The following is a 23,530-nucleotide window of genomic DNA, read 5'->3' as shown; positions in this document are numbered from 1 at the left end:
GTGTACACACTCCTCCTTTCATAGCTGTTATGAGGTCGAGGAGATACCAATTTTGCAGGGTGGTCAACTGTGCTGCCCAGAGTTCTTCCCTTATTGAGTTTAAACCCTGCTCTGTACCATTTGCCAGTGGCAACCACTCCTAACAGATGACCTGCCACCATTTGGCATTGGCTGCTGTCTGGGTACCAGGTGCAAGAAGTAACATATAAAATTTGCAGTTTTAGTAAAAAGATGAAATTCTGTAAGCATTTCTGTGAGTCTATCAGAGGATTCCTGGGAGAAGTAATTACAGTTGCAATGGCTTTTTTGTAGGTTCAGGGACCACCTATGTTTCTTATGATACAAATGTTTAATATCTGGATGTTCAGCAAAGGGCACAAGATCGAAATGTGGTACAACCAATGCTGGTGAGTGCAGGGTAACAAGGAAAAACAAACGCCGGCCCAATGATATGGGCACAAGCCAGGGTGCCAAAGGCCCAGTACATCTCTATTAGTGCTGCTGTTCCCCCCCATAGACTTGTAAGTTCCATTGTCCTTGTGTAGTTCTTGTTCATCCCCAACAAGCAATGCAGCTGGTGTCATGAGGAACAGATTCCACTGGCCCTTATGGCATAGGTGGAAGCAGGTTGGCTGCATGTTGTGGAATACTCACAAAATGGCGCCTTTCATTTGCAGAAGCATTTCAGTAATCCAGGATGCACTCTGTTCTCTGACTCCGGAAGGAAGCGTTCGGTTGGTGTCATGATTCCCCTGCGGCAGGTCATCGGAGAATCTCTAACATGTTGGAGCTACTTCAGAGATACTTTTGGTGGACCACTCTACTCCACGTCTCAGGAGGATAGCTCAGCGGCAACGTGCTCATCTTCGAAGCAAGACAACACAAGCACCACATGTTCAATCCCTGGGTCCACGCTTAGAAACATCTGTGTATTAAGGCGTTATAAATAACCCATCATTTCATATCATATATCATATCATATCATATCATATCATATCATATCATATCATATCATATCATATCATGATGTTAAGGATTACGTTTCCTCTTGTACAACATGCCTGCAGACCAAGACCCTGCGTATGCCCCCGTTGGGAGATATAGTATGGATGCCTCTGCCTGAAAATCTCTGTCAGATTATCTCCACTGACTTCATTGTGGATCTGCCAGTCTCTCAGGGTTGTGACACTATAATGTTGACCATTGTTACTCTTACCAAGTTAGCCATTTTCATTCCTTTACCTGGTGTTCCTACTGATGCTCGGATGGCTTGTGTGTTCATTCAACACATTTGCTCCCGACATGGACTCCCATAGAAGATCATTTTGGGCAGAGGTCCTGAGTACATGTCCCGGTACTGGAAACACATCTGCTCCATCCTGAATATTAAACAACCTCTCAGGCTTAATCAGACCCTGGAGGGTTACCTTTGGTGCTATATTTCAGCTTCTCAAGACAACTGGACCGAACTCCTACCCTTAGCTGAGTTTGCGTATAACAACGCCACACATACATCACTCAAATTCAGTCCCTTCTTTTGTTCTTATGGATTTCACCCTGCCAGTTTTTCAGCAGGCAAGTCGCCCTCCACGCCAATACCCGATTTGGGTGGCTTGATTGCCGGGATTCAACAGAGTCATAAGGTGACCAGGATGGCTCTGCAAGTGGCCCAGGACCATATTAAGTTCCAGGTGGATCGTCGTCGTTCTCCCATGCCAACCATCTGCATTGCGGGCTATGTTTGGTTGGCCTCTCGATTCTTGATTCTGCATCTTGTCCCATCTAATCTGTCACCCAAATACTTCAGTCCTTTTCGAGTTCTGGATCATCGAGGTGTGGCAGCTTTTCTATTGCAACTACCCCCTTCCTGGTCCTGGATCCACCCAGTGTTTCATGTTTCCCAACTGCAGCAGGACATACCAGATCACTTTGGTCGTGCTTCTAACTATCACCCTCCTCCGGTTTCCACCTCCTCTGGGCCTGAGTGTGAAGTTGCTGGTATTTGTGACTCCTGATACCGGCTGTGCCTTGCAGTACTTGCTCGATTGGAAGGGTTATTCACCGGCTGACAGGTCTTGGGAGCCTGCCTCTGTGGTCCACGCCCCCCACCTGGTCTGTCGTTTCCACCTTTTCCACACCAGAAAGCTGGTGGGTTCTCTTATTCGGACGAGGCATACTGTCATGAGGAATAGATTCAGCTGGTCATTATGGCATAGGTGGAAGCAGGTTTGCTGCATGTTGTGGAATACTCCCAAAATAGTGCCTGTCATTTGAGACAGCATTTCAGTCATCCAGGATGCACACTGTTCTCTGACTCCACCCCCCCTTCTAGGGAAACTGCTCATATGGCTACTCGGACCAAAGCATTCTGCATTGCTACTTTTCCTAGCGAACGTTCGTAAGTTCGATCCTTTCTGTCCTTTGTTTCCAAAGGTATCAGTGACAATACTTCACTACTTTCAAATCTCTATCTCTCTTAGGATTCTCTCGCCCCCATTGCAGCATTACTGATCATTGCAGTCCATACCGGCTTTCTGTGCTCTTCCAGGTAGGAACGCAATGCTAACATCCCCATAACAACGGCTCGCTCCCCGATCTTGAGTTCTTACACCTCTTGTCTTTCCCTCGCAGATGCTTGATGGACTGCCCCAGAGCTTCTGACTCCAAGAGCCGATCTTGTTACATTTCCCTGCTCCATGCAGAGTCGATAAACATGGCAGGAAATACTGCTGTTCCACGCCCATTGCAGATACAGCGCAACGTTACTAAGCAACGGGTAGGTTGGGGTTCCATTCTCTGCCGCCTCTTTCCTAGCTATCGTGCTTACAGCTTGTTTCTCCAAACTGTTTGCAGGTACATAGCGACATCGATCCACTCTGCTTCCTGGCACCAAATCTTCTGTTTGTCTCAGTTAAAACTAGACTGGGTATTTTTTTCATTCCTAAGTACCGAATTCTTGCTACAGGGTGTTCTCAGCTTTCCTATTGAAACCCATTTAGTAATCTTCCATTCTACTCTCATTCTCTTCAGTTGTCCACTCGTCTTCTGTAAAGACACGGAAGTTACCACATCGGTAAAAATTCTCCTGTGCTCTGCAGTCCTAACTACGGAGTGATTCCGAAACCATCCAGAGAAGATTTGCCGGGTTTTCTACCCCAGAGGTTTTCCCTGGAAGCCCTGTTCTCTCTGAACCTGTAAGAGGAGCAGGGGAATAGGGTGACCAGGAACATTTCTACATCCACAAACTGCTGCTTCAGATTCTGGTCAGTGCTAAGTTTGGTTTATATGGTGCTATAACAACTGCACCATATTACATTACTTATCACAGCTCGCTCTTGTGAAGTGTATCGCACATCGTCGCAAGGCTTTCTTTCAATAAGCCGTTGAGTCACTTTACTATTCCATTGGCTTAAGGGTGGTACGCTAAACAAAATTTGTGTTTTATACCTAATAGGGAAGTGATCTCTTTGAAGAGGTTGTTGAAAAAATGTGCCCATTATCGGACCTCAACACCTCTCAAAGACCCCATTGTGGGAACACTGTATGCATGAGGAATTTAGCTGTGGATTTGTCATCAGGGTGGGTACAGGGACCTATTTCAAGCCAACGCAAGAATGGGCACACCACAAGAATCCATGCTAGCAAAAATGATTGCATCTGTTATGCATATGTACAAAATCTATGTGGAGATGACAAAAAGGTCCTGATGGCAGGGCAATACTGCATTAATGGTTTTCAACCTGTGACCATAGGTATAGAGTTGGCAAGTCACACAATTATGGATGAACTCTGCAATGTGTTTCTGCAAATTTGGGATAAACCAATCTTCTTGGAGATCGTCTACCATGTAGTCTTTGGAGGTGTGTGCTGGGTAATGCAATTTATACAAGGGCATTTTGAAGTAATTCCTAGGACACAACAACCTTCCCTGAAGTGTTTTGTCTCCATATTAAATCTATGGGGGATGTAGAACACCCTCTCTTTGGCCATAGCTTGCTCTAGATAAGGAGCACATCACTGTAACTATATTATTTGTGCCACAGTTATTGCACTGGTGGATTTAGGGATCTGTACTTGCTGTCATGGAACATGTGTAAGCGTGGGGACTTTTTCAGTAACATGTGGTAAATATGTTGCATCTTTTGCTGCTGGGTCTGCTACATCATTGCCTTGAGATATTAAGTGTGTACCTTTTGTATGTGCTGCACTATTCATCCCAGCTAATGCTGAAGGAAGGGGTAGTACTACTATTAATCTGGAAATTAATCCACATGTTTCTCCTCTACCATCTGGACAACCCTGAGTGCACTGTTTATGTGACATATGCAGAATATGAATAGATGGTGGCACAACATCCTTTTTACATTTCTACAGCTGTTATTAATGCCACAAGTTCAGTTGCTTGTGCCGAATAGTGTGATGGAAGTCTAATTTTTACCATTACCTCAAACTCCCTCTTCTGATATCATACCACTGTTACCCCCATGTGTCTGTAACCCATTTTCTGATTCATTGTCGATGACCCATCAATAAAAAGTACCTCTTCTTCCTTTAAAAAGTCTTCCTTAACATGAGTTAGGTCATCTAATGTGTCATCTCATTCCCTGATGCTCATTGGGTGATAAGTGTTGATTTAGATATTCCCTGGATAGCAAAAACTGCATGCTCTATATACAGTGTCATGGGGCAGTCGATAGTAATTCATGATTTTTGAATGGGAGAAACATGCTGCTTCAAGTACTTGCTCACATGGAAAATGTCCTTGTGTTACTGGGTCTAAAAGACCCCTGTAGTAGGACAAAGGCTTGTGTGCCTGTGAAGTTGCAGGGGTGAGGAAACCCATCAACACCTAACCATTAGAATGTGAGAAAAGAACAAATCATTTTTTTAAATAATCTGGGGTCACTAAAACAAGTTCATTACTAAGAGCTTTCTTTAATTCCTTGAAGGAGTCGATAATTTCAAGTATCCATATTAAAGGGCCCTTCACTTTCTGTGCTTTCTTCAAACCCTGTAGGATGGGCTCGGTGTAAGTGGCATAATCGAAGATCCAGGATTGGCAACAGATACACAGGTCCAAGAATTGTTGCATCTCCCTCAATGTGCTCAGCTGTGGTGTATTTTGTACTGCTGCCACCCCTTCTGGGGCAACTATCCTGCTTGCTGATCATATTATCAGTCCTAGCTAAACTACCTCTTTCTGGCAGAATTGCAGTTTGTCTTTGTCAACCTTGTACCCCTTTTTGCTAATAGTGTCAAGATAGTCACTGAATCCTCTATAAACGGTTCTTCCTTTCTCATGTCCGTTCCAAATATCACCCTTCAAACATGACATAATTTCATAGTCAGCACAAAATGGCATGTTGCCACTGGTTGGCACTCTTCATGGTGCAATTCATAAAAAAGCTCTGCCCTAATGGATAGTGACACCTGAGGCATCTTGTGCTGTAGCATCCCACTTAAAGGTCAAATGATACAGTGAGTAGAAATAGAGGTCGAAACTTTGTTGCATCCCATGGAACACCACTACCCGTTACCCCTAATTGGTCTTTTAGCCTCCCGTCCCTTGCATGCTATTCATTTGTCTATCGTCTGGGAAGGCACCTGCTGTCTCGAGTCTCATTCCAGGCCCCTGAGAAACTATCTCCCTCGCAACAATTAGCTGAACACTGTTCAGCATCTCTTGCCATTGTGACCTTGGCTGATTGGAGCTTTCTGTCCAACCGTAGAAATAAGCCTTACATTAAATGATCATATCTTAGAAATGCAGCCTAGAACACTAGAATGGCAACATCTACAGCCTTTAGAAATGGTGTATTCTAACATGGAAGACCTCTTTATCAATACATCAACTAACAGTTACAATTACGAGAGTGCAACTACTGCAAGCCAAATAAATCCAAACCACATAATCTTATCTAATAATATAAATGTGATAAAAGAATATAAAGAAATGCTGTGCGGCACATACGTCACCACAAGAGGTTTGATGCCCTGCTAAAAGAGTTTTCTTATCTTTTACTTGTGCACACCTTTAGGACGTTGGACTTGCATATTTACACTGGAGAAGATCAACCTGATGCTCACAGTAAGCTGTAGTTGTTTATCCGCAGGTTAGGAATAGTGTATCAGACACTATCCTTCTGGTGTGGATTGGAAATAGTGGGCAGTGCACTATAACCTTAAGAAGAGCACTTATGTTAAAGAAACAGCTGGGCACTATATCCTTGACGCAGTGATTTGTCAAAGAAGCAACTGTGCACTAAATCCCTGTGATTGTGAGTTGTGAGTCAATAAATGTCTGAGCGCTATATTCCTGAAACTGATTTACCTTAAATATCCTGGGGGGACCACTATCTATGTTATTGAAACCCGACCACTGAATTATTTATGCAATCCTGACACTATGTATATAGCACAAACCAATGAAAGCTGTTCTAGGTTTGGTTCTGAAAAAATGATATGATATGATATGATATGTCATTTATAATGCGCCTATACACAAGTGCATATACATCAAATCCAAGTACCTGATCTTGTATTCATTCCTGATCCTGAGTAAGAGAATCAAACTAGAGGTCAGCTACACTTTTGAGTCATGTGTTTGAGTGACATGGTTTTTGCTGTTGCATTACATCAGATGCCACAGGCAGTTGAACAATTGCCTCCAGTATCTGTGTTTGGAAACTACTGCCTGAATTCTTTCATGGCTGACTCAGCCCTTCATCTTTATGAGATAAGCTGATAACTATTAAATTGGGTAGTAATATAACTCGTACCAGTGCTTAGAAGCAGGAAGAATTTGGCATTAAATATGTATATTGAAACATGTCGGGTATGGCACCTGAGATGTACCCTATTCAGTATTTTCACACATGTCGAGTCTCAGGAAATGCAATCAAACAACAAGTAATATGAACAGAAATTGTTTTTAATAATAATAGTTTTGCTCTTGGTTGAGTTCTTTTTTGGGGGGTCCTCGTGGCTACCTGTGCCCGATATTGTGTTGGTGTTTCATGGACCCGGGGACGGTATGTTATAGAGAAGAGGTTGCTCTTGCACTAGGGTTTTTTGAGGTACAGAAAAAATAGATTTAAAAGCACATGTTATGGTTATTGCAGCATGTGTATACTGTGATAGCAAGTGGAAACGTATCAAATTTATTTTGTCCTATGTCATCCAGTATGAATGGTAAAAAAGTGCTGGCGGTACTGCCTTTTTCCTAGTAAGGGGCACCACCGGCAAATGACCGAGCTGTCTCGGTTTTGTAGAAACCCCTTTTGTACTAACACAGAGTCCAGAGTTCTATTTGTTCTCTGCGTATAGTAGCATATGGAGTATCACAGAAGATTACAAAAGAAAAGTAACCCCTTTTGGAGTTTTCATCAAAAGGTAAAACCTCTGCCACTTTCCAGCGCTTGCGCATGCACTGCAGTTCCCGCAGGGGGTATGGCCCATGGCTGCAGTTTGATCCCATAGTGTGTTGGATTCGGGCTCAGGAAGTTCTCTGTAGGTATGTATCAGGGAGTCACGTAAGTTCTTTCTTTTTTTTATCGCAAAACGTGATATTTCTAAATTCTGTTCACCTACGTTCAGGAGAGGCCAGAGTCTAAGTACTTCTTTTTTGATGTTGTTCACCAGTGGTGAGAATTTTACGACTGCAGTGGTAGTATCTTTTTGTTCTTGTCGTCTGGGGTGTTGTTCCAAGGAAATGTCTCTTGGGATATTGTTGGCCCTCTTACGGGCTTGTGAAATGGTGCGTTTTGTATACCCTCGTTGTGATACTTTTCTGGCCAGAAGGCCTGATTGTGTCTCATAATCAGTGAGACTGGAGCAATTCCTCCGGTATCTTAGAAATTGCCCGAATGGGAGGTTATTCCTCAAACTGCTGGGATGGTAGCTTGTGAAGGTCAACAGGGAATTCCTGTCAGATGGTTTATTGTATAACAGCGTTGCTATCTTCCCACTTCTTATGACCACGTTGAGGTCCAAAAAATTGATTGATGATTTGCTGTGTGCTTCTGTAAAGTTCAAATGTTGATTTTGGGAATTGAGCCAGTTCCTAAAGGCCTTGAGGTCTACCACATTTCCTCTAAAGATCATAATGACATCGTCGATGTATCAGGCCCATAGGTCGATATGAGGGTCCCCGGGGTTCCTGTTGTTGTAGATTACTCTTGTCTCAAAATCTGCCACATAGAAGTTGGCCAGGCTCGGTGCAAAAGTGGCCCCCGTGGCCGTGCCTGAAATTTGCTCATAGAAGGTGTTCTCATGAAGAAAGTAGTTTTTGGTAAGGGCAATCTCATCGAGTTGCATGATGAGACTGATCGGTGTATCGATTGGTGGGTTAGCGGTTCCTAGTACTCTGTCCACGACCTTTAGTGTGGCTAGTTGTGGGATTTTTGTATAGAGGGACTCTATGTCTAGAGTCACGAGAAGCTGGTTATTAGGATCAAAGGGTCGATTCTTGAGAAGGTGAAGTACCGCAGTAGTATCTTTAAGGTAGGATTGCATTTTCCCTATCATTGGTCTGAGGAAAAAGTCTACAAATTCAGATAGAGGTTCCAGAATAGATCCGATCCCGGATACTATTGGTCTTCGAGGAGGTGGTGTGATCCCTTTATGAATCTTGGGGAGGGCATAAAATGCTGGTCTGATTGGTGCCTTAGGGTTGAGGAATTCATATTCCTTGGGACTAATGACGCCTTCCGCAATGGCTTCTTCCAGGATGGGTATGATGAGTAGCCTTATGTCTTCTCTGGGATCTTTGCCGAGTTGTCTGTAGCTTAAATGATCCCCCAGGAGGGTCATGACCATCTGTCTGTAATCTGCTATGTCCATAATTACCGTGGCTCCACCTTTATCGGCCTGTTTGATGGTTATTTGATTATTGCTGGTAAATTCCTTTAATGCTATTTTGTCTTTTTTTGAGAAATTGTTGTGTCCCTATATTTGAATTTTCTCCAGGTATTCAAGGGCCTTCTGAAATGTGATTGATTCCGAAGTTATGCCATTAGGTGGTGGGTAGAATGTTGATTTCCCTCTTAAGTTTGTTGCAGATTTCTCTTTGTCTCTATACAGGATGATCGCAAAGAATTTTTTTAGCCTGATTTTTCTGACCAGTTGGGCTATTTCAATGCTGGTTTGGAAGAGGTCGTGCTGTGCGGTTGGGACAAAGGAAAGGCCTTTTTCTAGGAGGTGTAATTGGTCTTGATTAAGTATGCATTTTGAGAGGTTAAGTACTAGTGAGGTTCCCCTCCCTCTACAGGTGGGGCACTTCAACTATCTAAAGCAGCCTACTCTTAATCCACACTGGAGCAGCCCTTAAAGACTTACCGGCTCCTTACCTTCCTGGCCCTGAAGAAAGTGGTTTACGTTGTCTTACCACTGAAACCGGTAGGCCCTCCCTCGGCCAGAGACAAAGGAATTAACAAGTACACTGGAAAGTGGCAGAGGATTTACCTTTTGATCAAAACTCCAAAAGGGATTTCTTTTCTTTAGTAATCTTCTGTGATACTCCATATGCTACTATACGCAGAGAACCAATAGAACTCTGGACTCTGTGTTAGTACAAAAGGGGTTTCTACAAAACCGAGACAGCTCGGTCATTTGCCGGTGGTTCCCCTCACTAGGAACAGACAGTACCGCCAGCACTTTTTTACCATTCATACTGGATGACATAGGACAAAATAAATTTGATACGTTTCCACTTGCCATCACAGTATACACATGCTGCAATAATCATAACATGTGCTTTTATTTTTTATAACTCTGTTTATTGCATTTAAACAACACAACGACAACATAGATATTAAACATAGGCATTCATCAGAGAAAAACAAATCAATATCGACAGCGGCAAAGACACTGCTGGGCCGAGGGGCTGTGAGACAGTTGCGAGACCGATAAATGCTGTTCAGTGAGCATCAAGCCATTTCCCCCATATCTTTTCAAATTTGCGGGGACAACCCCGTGCGTTATAGATCCGGTGCTCTGAAGCGGCACATCTGTCCAGTTCATTGCTCCAACAGTTCGGGCACAGTGGGTCTGCAGAGCCCTAGTTAGCGGCGATGAGCCTTTTGCCCGCCTCCAGCGCAACCGCCAAAAACATTTTTTCGTATTTTGTCAAGTCCACTTCTCCCCAGATGCCCAGAAGTTTCATTTTGGGATCCTTAGGAATTGGCGTCGCCAGGACAGTAGAGATCTTATTGATGCAGTCCCCCCAGAACACTTGTATCGCCTGACAGTCCCAGCTCATATGGTAGAAGGTGGCCGGCACAGTTTTGCATCTAATGCATGTCCCATCCTCGCCCCCCCCCTTTTGCATCTAATGCATGTCCCATCCTCGCCCCCCCCCCTGGCCATGGCAGTGCGCTAGTAATACGAGCAATGGAGGATTCTAAGTCGTATTAATCTAAGCTTGGCTTCTATCCCAATTTCTCTAGGGGACTTTAGTGCATCATCCAGTCTTCAGGTTCAAGTACACCTACGTCCCTTTCCCACCTTTCTTTGAGCCTATCAGGTTGTGTGGCCCGAAGGAGTTGAGGGCCTGATAGAGGGTAGAGGTGACCTTGGAGGGAATGTGTTGCGGGGGGACATTGGTCTCAATGGGAGAGCAAGGGGGAATAGTTGTTGTATCCGGGAACTGGGTGCGAATGGCGTGGGCCAGCTGCGCTTGCCGAAACTGGTCCATAGGTGCCAAGCCAACTGCTCCTGCATGGTCTCGAATTTTAGGAGGTGACCCCCCTGGATCACATGCGCTAGTGTATTTATCCCTTTTGTCCCCCAGTGTTCGAAAGAGCCCATTTTCACTATTTCCGGGAGGTGTGCATTATGCCATATGGGTTGGGATAGTGTTGGCTTGCCTTTCCAGCCGACCAGTTTATGTGCGTCTCGCCAGGCACAGCGGAAATATGGTGTGTTATTTTTGTTAGCGTCGGGAGTTGGTTGTTGTTGGCATACAGGACCTGTAGTGGGGGTACTGGGGACATGGTCTCTATTTCAATACGGATGTGTGGTAGTGTGGGATCTGCGTGTAGCCAATCATTTACCACCCCTATCTGTGTCGCTAGATAATACGCGCATTTGCAGGGTAGGCCGATGCCTCCCTCCCATACCGATCTTTGGAGCGTGCTAAGGGCAATTCTGGGTTGTTTCTCTCTCCATAGCAGTGTGCGAAGATTCTTATCAGTAAGTGTGAAAGTTTCCCAGGGGATAGTGAGCGGGGCGTTTTGGAGAACATACAGGAGTCTGGGGAGGGTCATCATCTTGAATAGTGCTGCTCTACCTATTAGCGATAGGGGGAGTGATTGCCAGTGGGAGACATCTCTATTAAACCGTTTTAGTACGGGCTGAAGGTTGAGTTGGAGGAGCCCATCCAGTGTCGGGTTGAGCCATATGCCCAGATATTTAAATTCCCTGATAGAGACATGGTAGGGGCAGGTCTCTGGAATCGCAGACTCGCCACCTTGGATCGGGAAGTAAATGGTTTTGGCCTCGTTCAGCTTTAGACCCGCAAAGTTTTGGTATTCCTTAAGGATAAGGGAGACGGTCGGGCATGAGGTACTCGGGTTGCTGAGGTATATAAGGAGGTCATCCGCATAGAGCGAGAGTCGATCTACCCCTCCCCCCGGCCAGGCAAATCCAGACCAATTATTGTTTGCTCTGAGTTCTATTGCTAGTGGTTCGATGGCAAGGAGGAAGAGGAGTGGAGACAATGGGCACCGCTGCCTATTACCTCGGTCTAGAGGGAATGGTTTGGAGGACCTGCCGTTCACCCTCACCGTGGCCTCTGGGAATGCATAGAGGAGTTTGACCCATGATATGAATGTTTGCCCAGGTTCATTCTAGCCATGATTGCCCATAAGGCGTCCCACCCCACAGAGTCACATGCCTTCTCAAAGTGCACCGCCAGGAGGGCCAGTGGAGCCAGTATTTCTGTGGGTCTACTCAGAGCAAGTTGAATTCTACATAAGTTCATGCGGGTGGATTTATTGGACATGAATCCACATTGATCTGGGTGGACGAGTGTCTCAATTTCCTTTAATAGTCTATTTGCGAGTGTTCTGGCGAGGACCTTGGCTTCTCCATTGATCAGTGAAATGGGACGGTAGGAGGCGCATTCCTCCAGGGGTTTTCCGGTTTTATGTATGACAACTATGCACGCCATCCTGAGGTCCGGGGGGAGTGCCCCTTGTTCTTTACTACATAAGAACATGCAGTCATATGAGTCGATAGTGTGCCACCAAGGCATTTCCAGGTTTCCGTGGGGAAGCCATTGGGGCCCGGGGTTTTCCAGGGTTGGAGCTGTTCGAGCGCCTCTTGTATTTCAATCTGCGTAATTTCGGCGTTCTGGAGGTCTGATTGGTGTTGTGAGAGTTTTGGGATCTCAATCCGGTCAAGATAGCAAGAGGGCTCCAATGCAGGGTGTCCGGTGTGTGGAGTATAGAGTTTCTTGTAGTAAGCAGCAAATGTTTCCACTATGTCAGAGTCTTCCGTCAGCAATATTCCCTCCGGAGATTTGATAGCACGCACCTGTCCTCTGCTTTGTTCCCGTTTCTCCAACCAGGCCAGGGTTTTGTTTGCTTTATCCCCTCGTTCATAAATTTGGCTCCGGACTAGCTGATGGGCTGTTCGTGCGTTGTCCAGAGCTATGTTGCTGTGGGCATCTTGTGCCATGATCAGGGCTTCCTTTGCTTCTTGAGGGTTATGTGCTAGGATTTGCCGTTCGCATTCTAGTACTTGTGCTTCTCCGTCCCTGACCTTTTGGGCATGTCATTTCCGGTGGGCGGAAACCGCCGAGATAGCTTCCCAATGGAGGACCGTTTTATATGCTTCCCAGATCGAGATCGGTCATTCCACTGAGCCTTTGTTTAGTTCGAAGTATTCTGCAGTCTTTTTCTCAAGAAGAAAGTTCTTCCGCGATTTCAGGGAGCCGCAAGTGACATGTGTTCAAGCGCCAGTTGCAATCCGGGCGTTGACAGGCGTTCTTCATGGTTATAAGGAGCAGAGAGTGGTCCGAAATTCCTCTTGCAAGGAATTCAGCAGATAGAAGTCTATGGTTTGTGCTATGGGGGAGGAAGGCATAGTCAATCCTCGAGAATGATTTATACACGCCGGAGTAAAAGGAAAAGCCAGCCTCGTCACTATGGAGTGAGCGCCATGTGTCTGTCAGCCCCAGTGCTTCATCAAATATGGCGAGCGATGTCAGGGCGGGTCGGCTTCCGGGCCTCCTGTGAGACCTATCGACTGTGACATCCATCACTTCGTTGAAATCTCCTCCTATTACCCACAAGTTGGCCTCCTCTTCCAGGAGCAAGTTTCGCAGTTCAGACAGCAATTCTTTTGTGAGCGTGGGGGGGGTAGATTGCGGCGAGGCCCCACCTCTCACCCCAGATGTCAGCGAGCAGTATCACATAGCGACCCCGAGGATCAGTTCTGACTTCTCTGATCTGTAGGGGGATTTGTTTATGGACGAGTATCATTGTAGCCCTGGCGCCTTTGGTGAATCTGGCCTGGCAGGTATGCGGGTAATTGTATCATTTAAAAAGTTGGTGTTCGTGCCAATCAGATGTGTTGCATTGAGGAGAACTATGTCGGGTGAATACCGGTTGAGATACTGGAGCACCAATCTTTGTTTTATGCTGGAACCGAGGCCGTTAACGTTCCAGGACAATAAGGATAGGGTGTTGGTGTTTAGTTTATCTGCGTGGGTCTCGTAGTGGGGCATCTGGAAGGATTAATGATGGTATTGTGTATTTCCAAGGTGTGCAGAGGTATTTACCAGAGGGAGACATCCATAGGTTGTCCTGTGATTGTGTGGCTGATGACTGGGTAGCTCGGGTGTCATTGGACCCTCCTGTGGACAGAATTTGATTCTCATGCCAGCATATGTCGGCGTCATGCCTTCTCATCCTGTGATTCTGATTACTTACACCCTTAAAACACCCCCACCCTGTACTTCCCCCCCAACTGGGAGCACCTGTCGCCCAAACATTAAACTTATAACATAGAAAACTTTCTCGGGATGACCCGGACTGGGGTAGCGCCCGCGCTGCTTGAGAAGCGGCGGACGCTAGATTAACATTCCCATGTTGCTGTAGTGAAGGTTAGTCCCCGTATTGTGGAGGCCTCATCCCTTTTCTGTGGGGCTGATGACCAGATGCTGCGTAGTGTCACCATCCGCACTTGTCGGGGATCGAGGGGGCGAGGGCCGCCCAGACCAGGGTTTCTGCGCAGGTGGGTCAGGCGGTGCGCGCCATGCTCTGGAGTCAGTGAGGACATGTGTTGTGTTTCAAGCCAATCCCATGCATCTTTGATGAGTGGTGCCCTCGTAGTGGACTTTAAGCAGTGCCGGGAAGAACAGGGCGTATTTGACTGATAGCGACTGGAGTTTCTGCTTGACAGAGTCAAACGACTGGCGGGCCTTTTGAACTTCCTTGGTGTAATCAGGATAGAACCCGACGACCCTGTAGCCGTTGTAGGTGATCGGGCCAGAGGCCCTTGCCATTTGTAGGATCGCCTCGCGGTCTCGATAGTTCAATAAGTGTGCAATTATTGTTCTAAGCGGGGCTCCCGTGGTAGGTCGGCTGGTGGGCACCCTGTGTGCCCTTTCTATGGAGAAGAATTTGGAAAGTTTTTTGGGGGCGAAGACATGAGCCAGCCAATCCTCAAGGAAAAGTTCTGCTCTGGGTCCTTCCTCCTTCTCCGGTATCCCAAGGATCCTGAGGTTATTACGTCGCGCCCTGCCCTCACTGTCCTCAGGCTGGTTTTAGCGTCCCTTAATCCAATTCCTCTCCAAGATGCGGCGACGGCTGCACTGGTATGTCCGCATCTGCTCGTGCGCAGCTGGGGTGATTTAGAGCAGCGAAGAGGGGATATAATGTAGGATAAGTGTAGCGGCCGCCAGGAGCCGATGTGCTTAGCCCTGCATGCATCTGGCGTGCATGCGCAGTCCCATAACATGTCCTTTTAAATCTATTTTTTCTGTACCTCAAAAATCCCTAGTGCAAGGGCAACCTCTTCTCTATAACATACGGTGCATGAAACACCAACACAATATCGGGCACAGGTAGCCACGAGGACCCCCCAAAAAAGAACTCAACCAAGGGCAAATCTATTATTATTAAAAACGATTTCTGTTCATATTACTGGTTGTTTGATTGCATTTCCTGAGACTTGACATGTGTGAAAATTAAACACTGCATAACATGTATGATATGTGTATTATCGAACTCCTACTGTACATCTATTATGCATCTTGACAAATCACATTCCTTTTATGGATTTGTTTAGCCTCTGAAGCATTCAATAGAGGGAGGAGATGGGAAAGGGAACGCGCATTGAACGGGGCAAACAAACCCCATTGTTCTAATGTAAGCCTTAGTTACACCACCTTAGCTTGCTGTATGTGAAAAGGTTGTTTCAGGTTCATGTAAAGTAGAAAAACCTAGAACTTTCTTTTGGCATACAGCAGATATTTCAGACTTTCCAAAGTTGATCAGAAATCCTAGATCTTCCAGAAATGTCCTGCCACAAATAAGCTAGGAAATAATTCTAGCCTTGAGACATGAAAAGCAAGCCTTCAGGAGTGATGAAAATTCTTGGTGCAGGCTTTTTAAAATAAAAACTATTAAGAGGTTACAATGCATAGATGCAGAAAATAACCATTTCAGTAGTACTTACGGATCATGGTTTACTTGGTAGTGGTTGATAAAAACACAAGTATCCCTAGGAATGAAATAGCCATTCAAATAAACATCTTTGGTTGTGCTGAAAAATTAAAAGAAAAACAAGAACGTTCATAGATATTACACCACGAAAATGGAATCTAATATGACATTTTACTTTTTAAATGATTTAAATATATATTTGTGGTAAATAGAAAACAAATCCTATAATTACTCACATCTTTGAACATATGACTGACAGATTTTCCTGAATGGTCGAATTGTGGGGGACACACTAACAACTCTGATCAACAAACTGATGCAGGGCCTCATTACGACCCAGGCGACCACGGAATGAATGGTGCTGGTAAGGGACCGGCCCCATTCATTCCGGGCTGCCCTATTACGAGGTCTGCAGAGGGACCCGCTAAGGAACCTGGAATCTTTACACCTAGCACAACTAGTGTCTGGCACCACACACTCTGCAGGTCATACCCTTGATGCAAATTTTTAGCTCACCAGACCTCATCTCTGTACTGCCACCTCATCCACTCCTCTGGAATGACCACGCAGCCATCTTCTTCAATGTTTCAAAAGTGAACCCCACCCCACCTCCAGCAGCCCTGGTGACACTTACCCACCCTCGCCTATGGAAGAAAGTTAAAGTAATTCCTGATCTTTCAGAATCCCTTCTGGACTCGCTGACATTCCCAACCCTCCTCTCCAATCAGATCTCCATCACCCACTTTCAATCACTGCCTCTATGAAGATCTCGGCCACATCGCCCCTCTCAGATCCTTCTCTAATAGACAAGGTGTTGCCTCCAAATGGTTCACCACTGCCCTTAAAACACTAAAAATGCAGAAAAACAAAATAGAACACAGATGGCGTGCAGGCCCTTTACCCTCAAATAGACTAGCATACACCAACCAGTTTATGGCTTACCTTGCAGAAATACGCAATTCCAAAAATTCATATTACTGGAATTGAATCAACAACACGCCTAACCAGCCAAGAAACTCCACAATCTTATCCCTGAATTCTATTCACCAGCATGCACCGCCTCCACTCCCATCCACATGCAAACTCTCTGCGACTCCCTCTCAGACCTCTTTCACAACATAGCCCCAGAAAGAGACTACACCATCGCTTCAAAAATAGCTTTGTTCATGCCTCCCTCTCCCGACCTTAACTGGGACATAAGTACCACCTCAGACGCTGCTCTGCTCTTCTCATCCCTCACCCCTCTCTCCCAACCCGAATTTACCAAGCTAATAACTCATCCCTACACCTCAGGATCCCCCGGAGAGCTATGCCTCCACTGTCTATTCAAAGAAATCCTAATACCCAGCAGCACCAGGAACTTTCCCACATCCATCGTCAACACATCTCTCAACTCTGGCATTTTACCAGCAGAATTCAAAACCTCCAACATCAAGCCTCTCCTCAAAAAGCCCACTGTTGAGCCCTCAATGTGACCAATTACAAACCCATCTCAAAAAACCGATTCAAAACTAAACTAGCTGACCAAGCAGCACAATCATAACTATGCCAGTTCACAGAATAAAACCAGATCCTCAATTCCGCCCAATCTTGTTTCCGACCCTAACAAGTAACTGAATATGGCCTAGTTTCACTCAGACTCCAAAGGCTGCACCACCTTAATCTGACTCGACCTCGCAGCATCCTTCGACACCATTGGCCATCCCACCCTCATGGACAGACTCCACTCTCTCGGCATCAGGGACTCAATCTGAAGTTGATATCCTCCTCCCTCTGCAATAGATCCTGATTAATACACCTTCATCCTTTCCCCTCTACCTCCCGCACAGTCACCCATGGTTTGGCGCAGGGGGCATCTCTTTCCCCACTACTCTTTAACCCCTACCTGAGCCCCCTTCCTGCACTCATTCCATCCCATGGCCTGACCTGCTACAACTATGCACAAATCGTCTTCAAAATCCAAAAAGGACCCTTCCGCCTCATCCCCCAATCTGTCAACATGCCTCTCAAAAATTGAGCACTAGTTGACTGTCAACTACCTCATATTCAACCCAGGCAATACTGAGATCATGCTCTGTGGGAAAACCACGGTCTTTCCCCAACCCATCACATCCTATGGCCACTCTCTCTTTGGCCTCCGCCCACCTCTTCCAACACAATAAAAAACCTTGGATGCATCATGGACACGGACCTGGCCCTCACATATCATGTCAACTCTGTGACAAAAAGTTGCAACTTAAACATTCACACCCTCCACCACTTATTTCCCTACCTGACCTTCCCTCACAGAGTGTCTGCAATGATGGATATTATCCTTTCACACTTAGACTATGCCAAAGCCCTACTGCTGGGAGTACCACATAACAACTAAGTAAACTCTAATGGGTACAAAACACTGCCGCTAGGCTCCTCCTACCCTCAGGACCTAGAGAGCACATCCCACCCACCCTCCATGTGCTTCACTGGCTCCCTATTGGGCGACAATCCACCTGCAAGGCAATGTGCATCACCCACCAGGGCACTTCACAACACAGGACTGGAATACCTGAAGCACAAACAAAATTCAGGCCTAACAGAAAACTTTGATCAGGCACAGCACTTATCCTGGTCATACCTGTAACAAATCAACAAGATTAGGGGGCTAATCTTTCTCTGTCCAAGCACCCACCATCAGGAACTCTATCCCTTTAGCAATCCATAGCGTAGAAGATCACCTAGCCTTTAGAAAGACTCGCTACCCTTCAACAGCCTGAACAATTCAGCCCAACTGCTGGAAGAATCTTTCTCATGCCTTAAAGGGAATGCTGGGACAACTGAAGAGTCGACAAGGGGGGACACATCATCCCCCTGCCACACTGAAGGAATCCATTCAAGCCTTTACGACACGATCGGTCAAATCTCCTCCAAATAGAATCATCCTCTCATCTATGGAACGGGAAGCACACATCCACAACAAAGATAACCACATCTGCACATGCTTGGCCCACTCCCTTGCATACCTACCAATACAATCTACTTGATTACACACATCCACAACACGCATTATCTTATCCTATAAAACACAGCTGAGATCCATGCAAAAATTCGGACAAGCCATTCACATAATCTGACCGCTCTGAGTATCCCACTCCTTTGACAACTAGCCACCCTGACCCACCTTTGTGCAAGCTAAGAATGAGCACACAGATATTTTAGAAATCCTTCCTCTACCTCTTACATCCCTGACTGCAGTCTTCCAAAAGGCGTTTAACTCCACAGCACTCTAAGACCATACCAATGGCAGTAAGCGCTATAGAAGTGATTTATGTATTTATTTTTACATTTATAAAGTTCACTAAACCCACAAGTATTAAGGCGCTGGCTACACTACAAAAGAGTTAGACATAACATAACATAACATGATAACATAACACAAGATGTGATGTGATGACATACCTTGAGTGAGCCTTTGAGGAATTTCCATCAGGCAAGAGTGTAGAAGCACTGGTTTTTTTGATGTGTAATAATTAATAAAATGATGCAGGTAATTGCATCTCTGAAAGGGTAATCTGCCAATCAGATTTATTTATTTAGGCATTTGTATCAGCGCACCAATCTCGAGAGCATCAAGGCTCTAGTTACAATGATAAAGGAGAAGAATATAGAGGAAGGGATTGGACACAGGGTAGGGGGGAAAGAGTCTTAATTGAAGAGGTAGATTTTGAGCTTCTTCCTGAAGCTGCCATAGAAAAGTTTTTCATGGATGTGGCCAGGGAGCTCATTCCAGAGTGCAGGGGCACAGGCTGGGAAGCTTCCCCCACCCCTCTTTTGTGGTTTAATCTGGGGGAGATGAGGCAGTGTTTCTAGGCCCTTTGTCTGGATTCCCTTTTTAAGCTCCATGCCCAAAAGCATAGTGTACACCTGAGCCTTTCTGCATCAGTAGCTTGACCTGCAGAGCCTGTTCTCCATTGAAACAGAGCATATTCAGAGGACAGAGCTGCCCATTTGACAGTTGCAGGGACAGCCAGGTCTCTGCAGTACAGTGGCAGCATTTAAGACATGCACCCCTGTCCCAAGAACTATATAAATATTTGTGACAAATTGACTTCTGCGCTGCAGGAGTAAAGGATGAGCAGAGGCGAAAATACCCACTCAGCCTTCATACCTCTACAGACCAAGTGCCAACACAATCATAAAAATAAAACAGGCAAAGTAAAGAGATATACCTCCTTCGCCTTTTGTGGTAACGTGGGCCGGGGGGAAGACTATGCTCTCAAAAGGGGTGTGAATGTCATTCAGTCTCAACCCAAACCGTCCAAAATAAAGGAATGTCAAATGAAAGTTCTACATAAATATGTACTTTAATCAAGGAACACAGAATATGCAAAGTTCGAATAGATGCAGCACTCTGGGTAGTGAGGTAATAGGTAATGAGACAGAGAGAAAAGGCAATAAAAGACTGCAATATTCAAAGGATATGTTCTTGAGGTTGTAAAAAGGGATTACAATGTCTTGTCCAGTCTCTAGGACCCAAAGATGGACCACGGGGGTAGATGATAGTCAATAATACATTTGCAAACTTATTAGCAATTCGACAGTGGTGTAATTTGCGGGTCCTTTTCAGTTTGAGGATGCATTAGTCATGATGGCTAGCGGCAAGCTGGTGTTGAGACGGTTTAAACCATGAGGTAGCTGCCATTGCAACACATCTACTCGAGCTGTGAGGATTGGTGGTTAACTGTTTTGGTAAGTGGTTGAAGTTCGACAGCAGTTAGCTAGTACCAGGATTTGAAGATGAGTTGATTTGATTCAGAAGCTTGGATGTCCCTTTTTCGGGAGACATCAGGGTCGGGTTGATCAGTTAACAGGAGCAGAAGAATCTGGTGCTACTAATGGTTACTTGAGAAATGTAAGGCAGCAGTACTGTGTTTTTTTGAGCCAAGGTAGCAATGGGCTTCAGCTTTCTCGGTGCAGCGGCAAACGGAATTCAACAGCAAATGGCAGTTCAGAGAGTGATGAATTTGAAAGTTCCTGGAGGCTCGCTTGGCATCAAGAATTCTCAAATTAAGCCTTGTAGTGGGTCGGCAGTGAAAACATAGGAATATTGGCTGTTCAGGCTTTTAGGAGCAGTGATTCAAACTCCAGGGTCTCAAGGGCCAAAGTTAGTCCTTTCCTCACATTCACAAACACGGTGGAGATGACACAAACCATTAGTGGTCCTTCAACATAGAGAGGTCACAGCTGACAGGGTGACTGGTAGAGATGCAGTCTTGATCCAGCAGCAGAGTTGACACCAATGGTCCCTTGGGATGGTTGGGGAACAGTAGTCACCTATTCCTTGGAACACCTGCCTTCACCACAAAACAAGAGGACTCTAGAGTGGACTGCTCTTTCGGAAGGGTCCAGCCAAATCTTTTTTCAGGGTTGGGTTCCAGAGATGATTCAAAGAAATGGTCTGAGACCCCATATTTTAAAAGTGAATGCCCACAGGTGATTGGGCCAAAGCGAGCTTGGTTTAGGGGTCCAATCAATGTTGAAATGACTGAACTTTGCACTTCTTGCCTCACAAGTGCTTTGTGATATATTAAGTGGAGGGAACAGGAAAGAGAGAGAGGCAGCGAGAAACAAGATGGCAGAATCTTCCCGAAACTATACAGATCTTTCCCTGACTACACTAACTTCACCTCCCTTCACTTCTCTATAGAATTAAAAACCTTTAGAAATATAGCACTCTGGTGTGAAGCTTAGCCCTTTGTGAATGGGTGTTCTTGTTCACACGCCAGTTTCCTGTGGTGTGGCGGTGCCTGGGGAAAGGATATTTCCTGGGCAAAGAGAGGCAATGCCCCAAGATTACATTCCTGCCAGTGGGCAGGGGGAACATTGTCTGACCAGAATACACATACCCTTACATAGCTGAACTGGGTCCACAGGGCTAACACATGTGTGAAATCAATTTAATGTGGCTAGGATGACTATGAGAGATACTGGCCACCATACCATAACTCAAGTATGGCATGTATGTACAGTCTACCATGCTACCAGGATAGGATCCGAAGAGCTATGCAGTTTCTGGTACAGGGGTGCATATCTAAAATTCTGCCAAGGCGCTGCAGAGGCTTGGCTGTCACTGCAGCTGTCAAGATGGTACCTGTGACCTCTGAACCTACTCTTTTCCACTGGTAGAGCAGGTGCTGCAAATGAGGATACTGAAGCAGTAGGGCACAAGTACACACAATTATTTTAACATTGAGTTTATGAAAGGGCAAACTGATCAGCAGGTTTCCCATTCAGAGATGAAATTACTGCATCATTTTATTTATTAATACAAATCAATAAAGGCAAGACTTTTACACCCTTGCTAGTTGGCCATTACTCACACTATAAGTATGCTGTCCTGCCGGCACGCTAAATGGTGAATATAAGACATACCTCTCACAACTATCCAAGCAAAATCAATTTGTATCACGTATGTGTCAGACCGCTGAGCCTAGTTCAGCTGTAGAAGAGTAAGGGACGTCATTTGGGGGTTACAACTGTGGCCCAGGTAAACTCTGCGCGACCCTTGGGGAAGATTTCTTTTTAAAAAAGAAATCATTTAATTTTTAAGTCACTCTGACTTCAAAAAGAAATTATTTCTGTTTTAATTTTCCGTAACAGAAATAATTTAGTTTTTAAGTCAGTCAGAGTGACTTCAAAAGGAAGTTATATAATTTTAAAATCCGAGCCCCTCCTCCTCTCAGGAGCGAGAGGTTCCTTGCGTGTGTGCTGGAAAATGGGAGCCAGATTCATGCCTGCAGAGAAGGAGCAACGGATTCCGGAAGGTAAAAACATGTCTTTTTTTTAATGTAAAAAGTGTGTGTGTGTGTGTGTATGTGTGTGTGTGCGTGTGTGTGTTTGTGTAGATGTGTGTGTGTATGGGTGTGTGTGTACTTGTGCGTGTGTGTGTGCATGATGTTTTGGTGGCTGGGCTTGCTTGTGTGTGAATGAATGGTGAATGAGTGCATGTGTAAATGAGCTAGTGCTGTGTGTATGTGTGTGCTTGTTTTAAATACCTGTATTACTTACTGGGCATTTGTATTACTCCCACTCTTCCTCGTCTCAGTACTTGTCTATGAAGCATTGTGCCTCATACATAAGTAATGGGATGAGGAAGAGGGTCATTCAGGTAATAATGGCCAGAGGAGTTGATTTTGGGGGTTGGCGGAGGAGGGTGGGAAGGAGAGGGGATGTGTGGGAAGGGTGGGGCAGGAGACGTGTGTCTGATACATAAAGGTAATCAATGATAAAGCAGGCATGAAATGTATTAGTGGCTAGACTGGCATTTCGGTACAGCCAGTCTAATCATTTCTTACTGTGGCATGACATATCTACTCGGCATCTATAATGAAGTAAGCATAAGTGATATTATCTGTCTAGCCTTTCGTTTGAGTACAGTCAGTATAGTCCTTTCTTACTTTGTCATAGCATATTTTCTGGGCATATGATATATAATGAAGTAAGCATCATAAGTGTTATTATGTGGCTAGAGTGGCATTTTGGTGCAGCTAGTCTAGCAATGTCATACTGTGGCTTGACATTTTGTACTGGGCATCTCTGATAAAGTAATCATGATAAGTGTAATTACCTGGCTAGACAGGCATTTGAGTGCAGGCAATCTAGCATTTCCTTATTGTGGCATGGTATATCTTTCTGGGCATCTATGATAAAGTAGGCATGATAAGTGTTATTACGTGGTTAGATTGACATGTTGGTGCAACTCATCTACTTATGTCTTAATGTGGCATGGCATTTTTTACTGTGCATCATCAATATTACAGCCACATTGTTAAGTGTTATCAATTGTCTGGCCTACATTTTTCAACTAGATTTGACATGTTCTC

The 23,530-nt window shown here is 45.2% G+C and overlaps 1 protein-coding gene across 1 annotated transcript in view; it reads right to left on the bottom strand.

Moving 5' to 3' along the window:
* LOC138511025 (cytochrome P450 1A1-like) overlaps window positions 1-23,530 on the bottom strand; it is a 140,971-nt gene that overhangs the window by 56,670 nt on the left and 60,771 nt on the right. The window contains exon 5 of the mRNA XM_069626554.1: window positions 15,685-15,771. Coding sequence (XP_069482655.1) covers window positions 15,685-15,771 — 87 coding nt within the window. The remainder of the gene's footprint in view (window positions 1-15,684; window positions 15,772-23,530) is intronic.

The sequence above is a fragment of the Ambystoma mexicanum genome, chromosome 6p (genome assembly GCF_040938575.1).
Source record: "Ambystoma mexicanum isolate Mex_15411 chromosome 6p, UKY_AmexF1_1, whole genome shotgun sequence".
Lineage (NCBI taxonomy): Eukaryota > Metazoa > Chordata > Amphibia > Caudata > Ambystomatidae > Ambystoma > Ambystoma mexicanum.
This window is presented reverse-complemented; position numbering and strand designations above follow the sequence as displayed.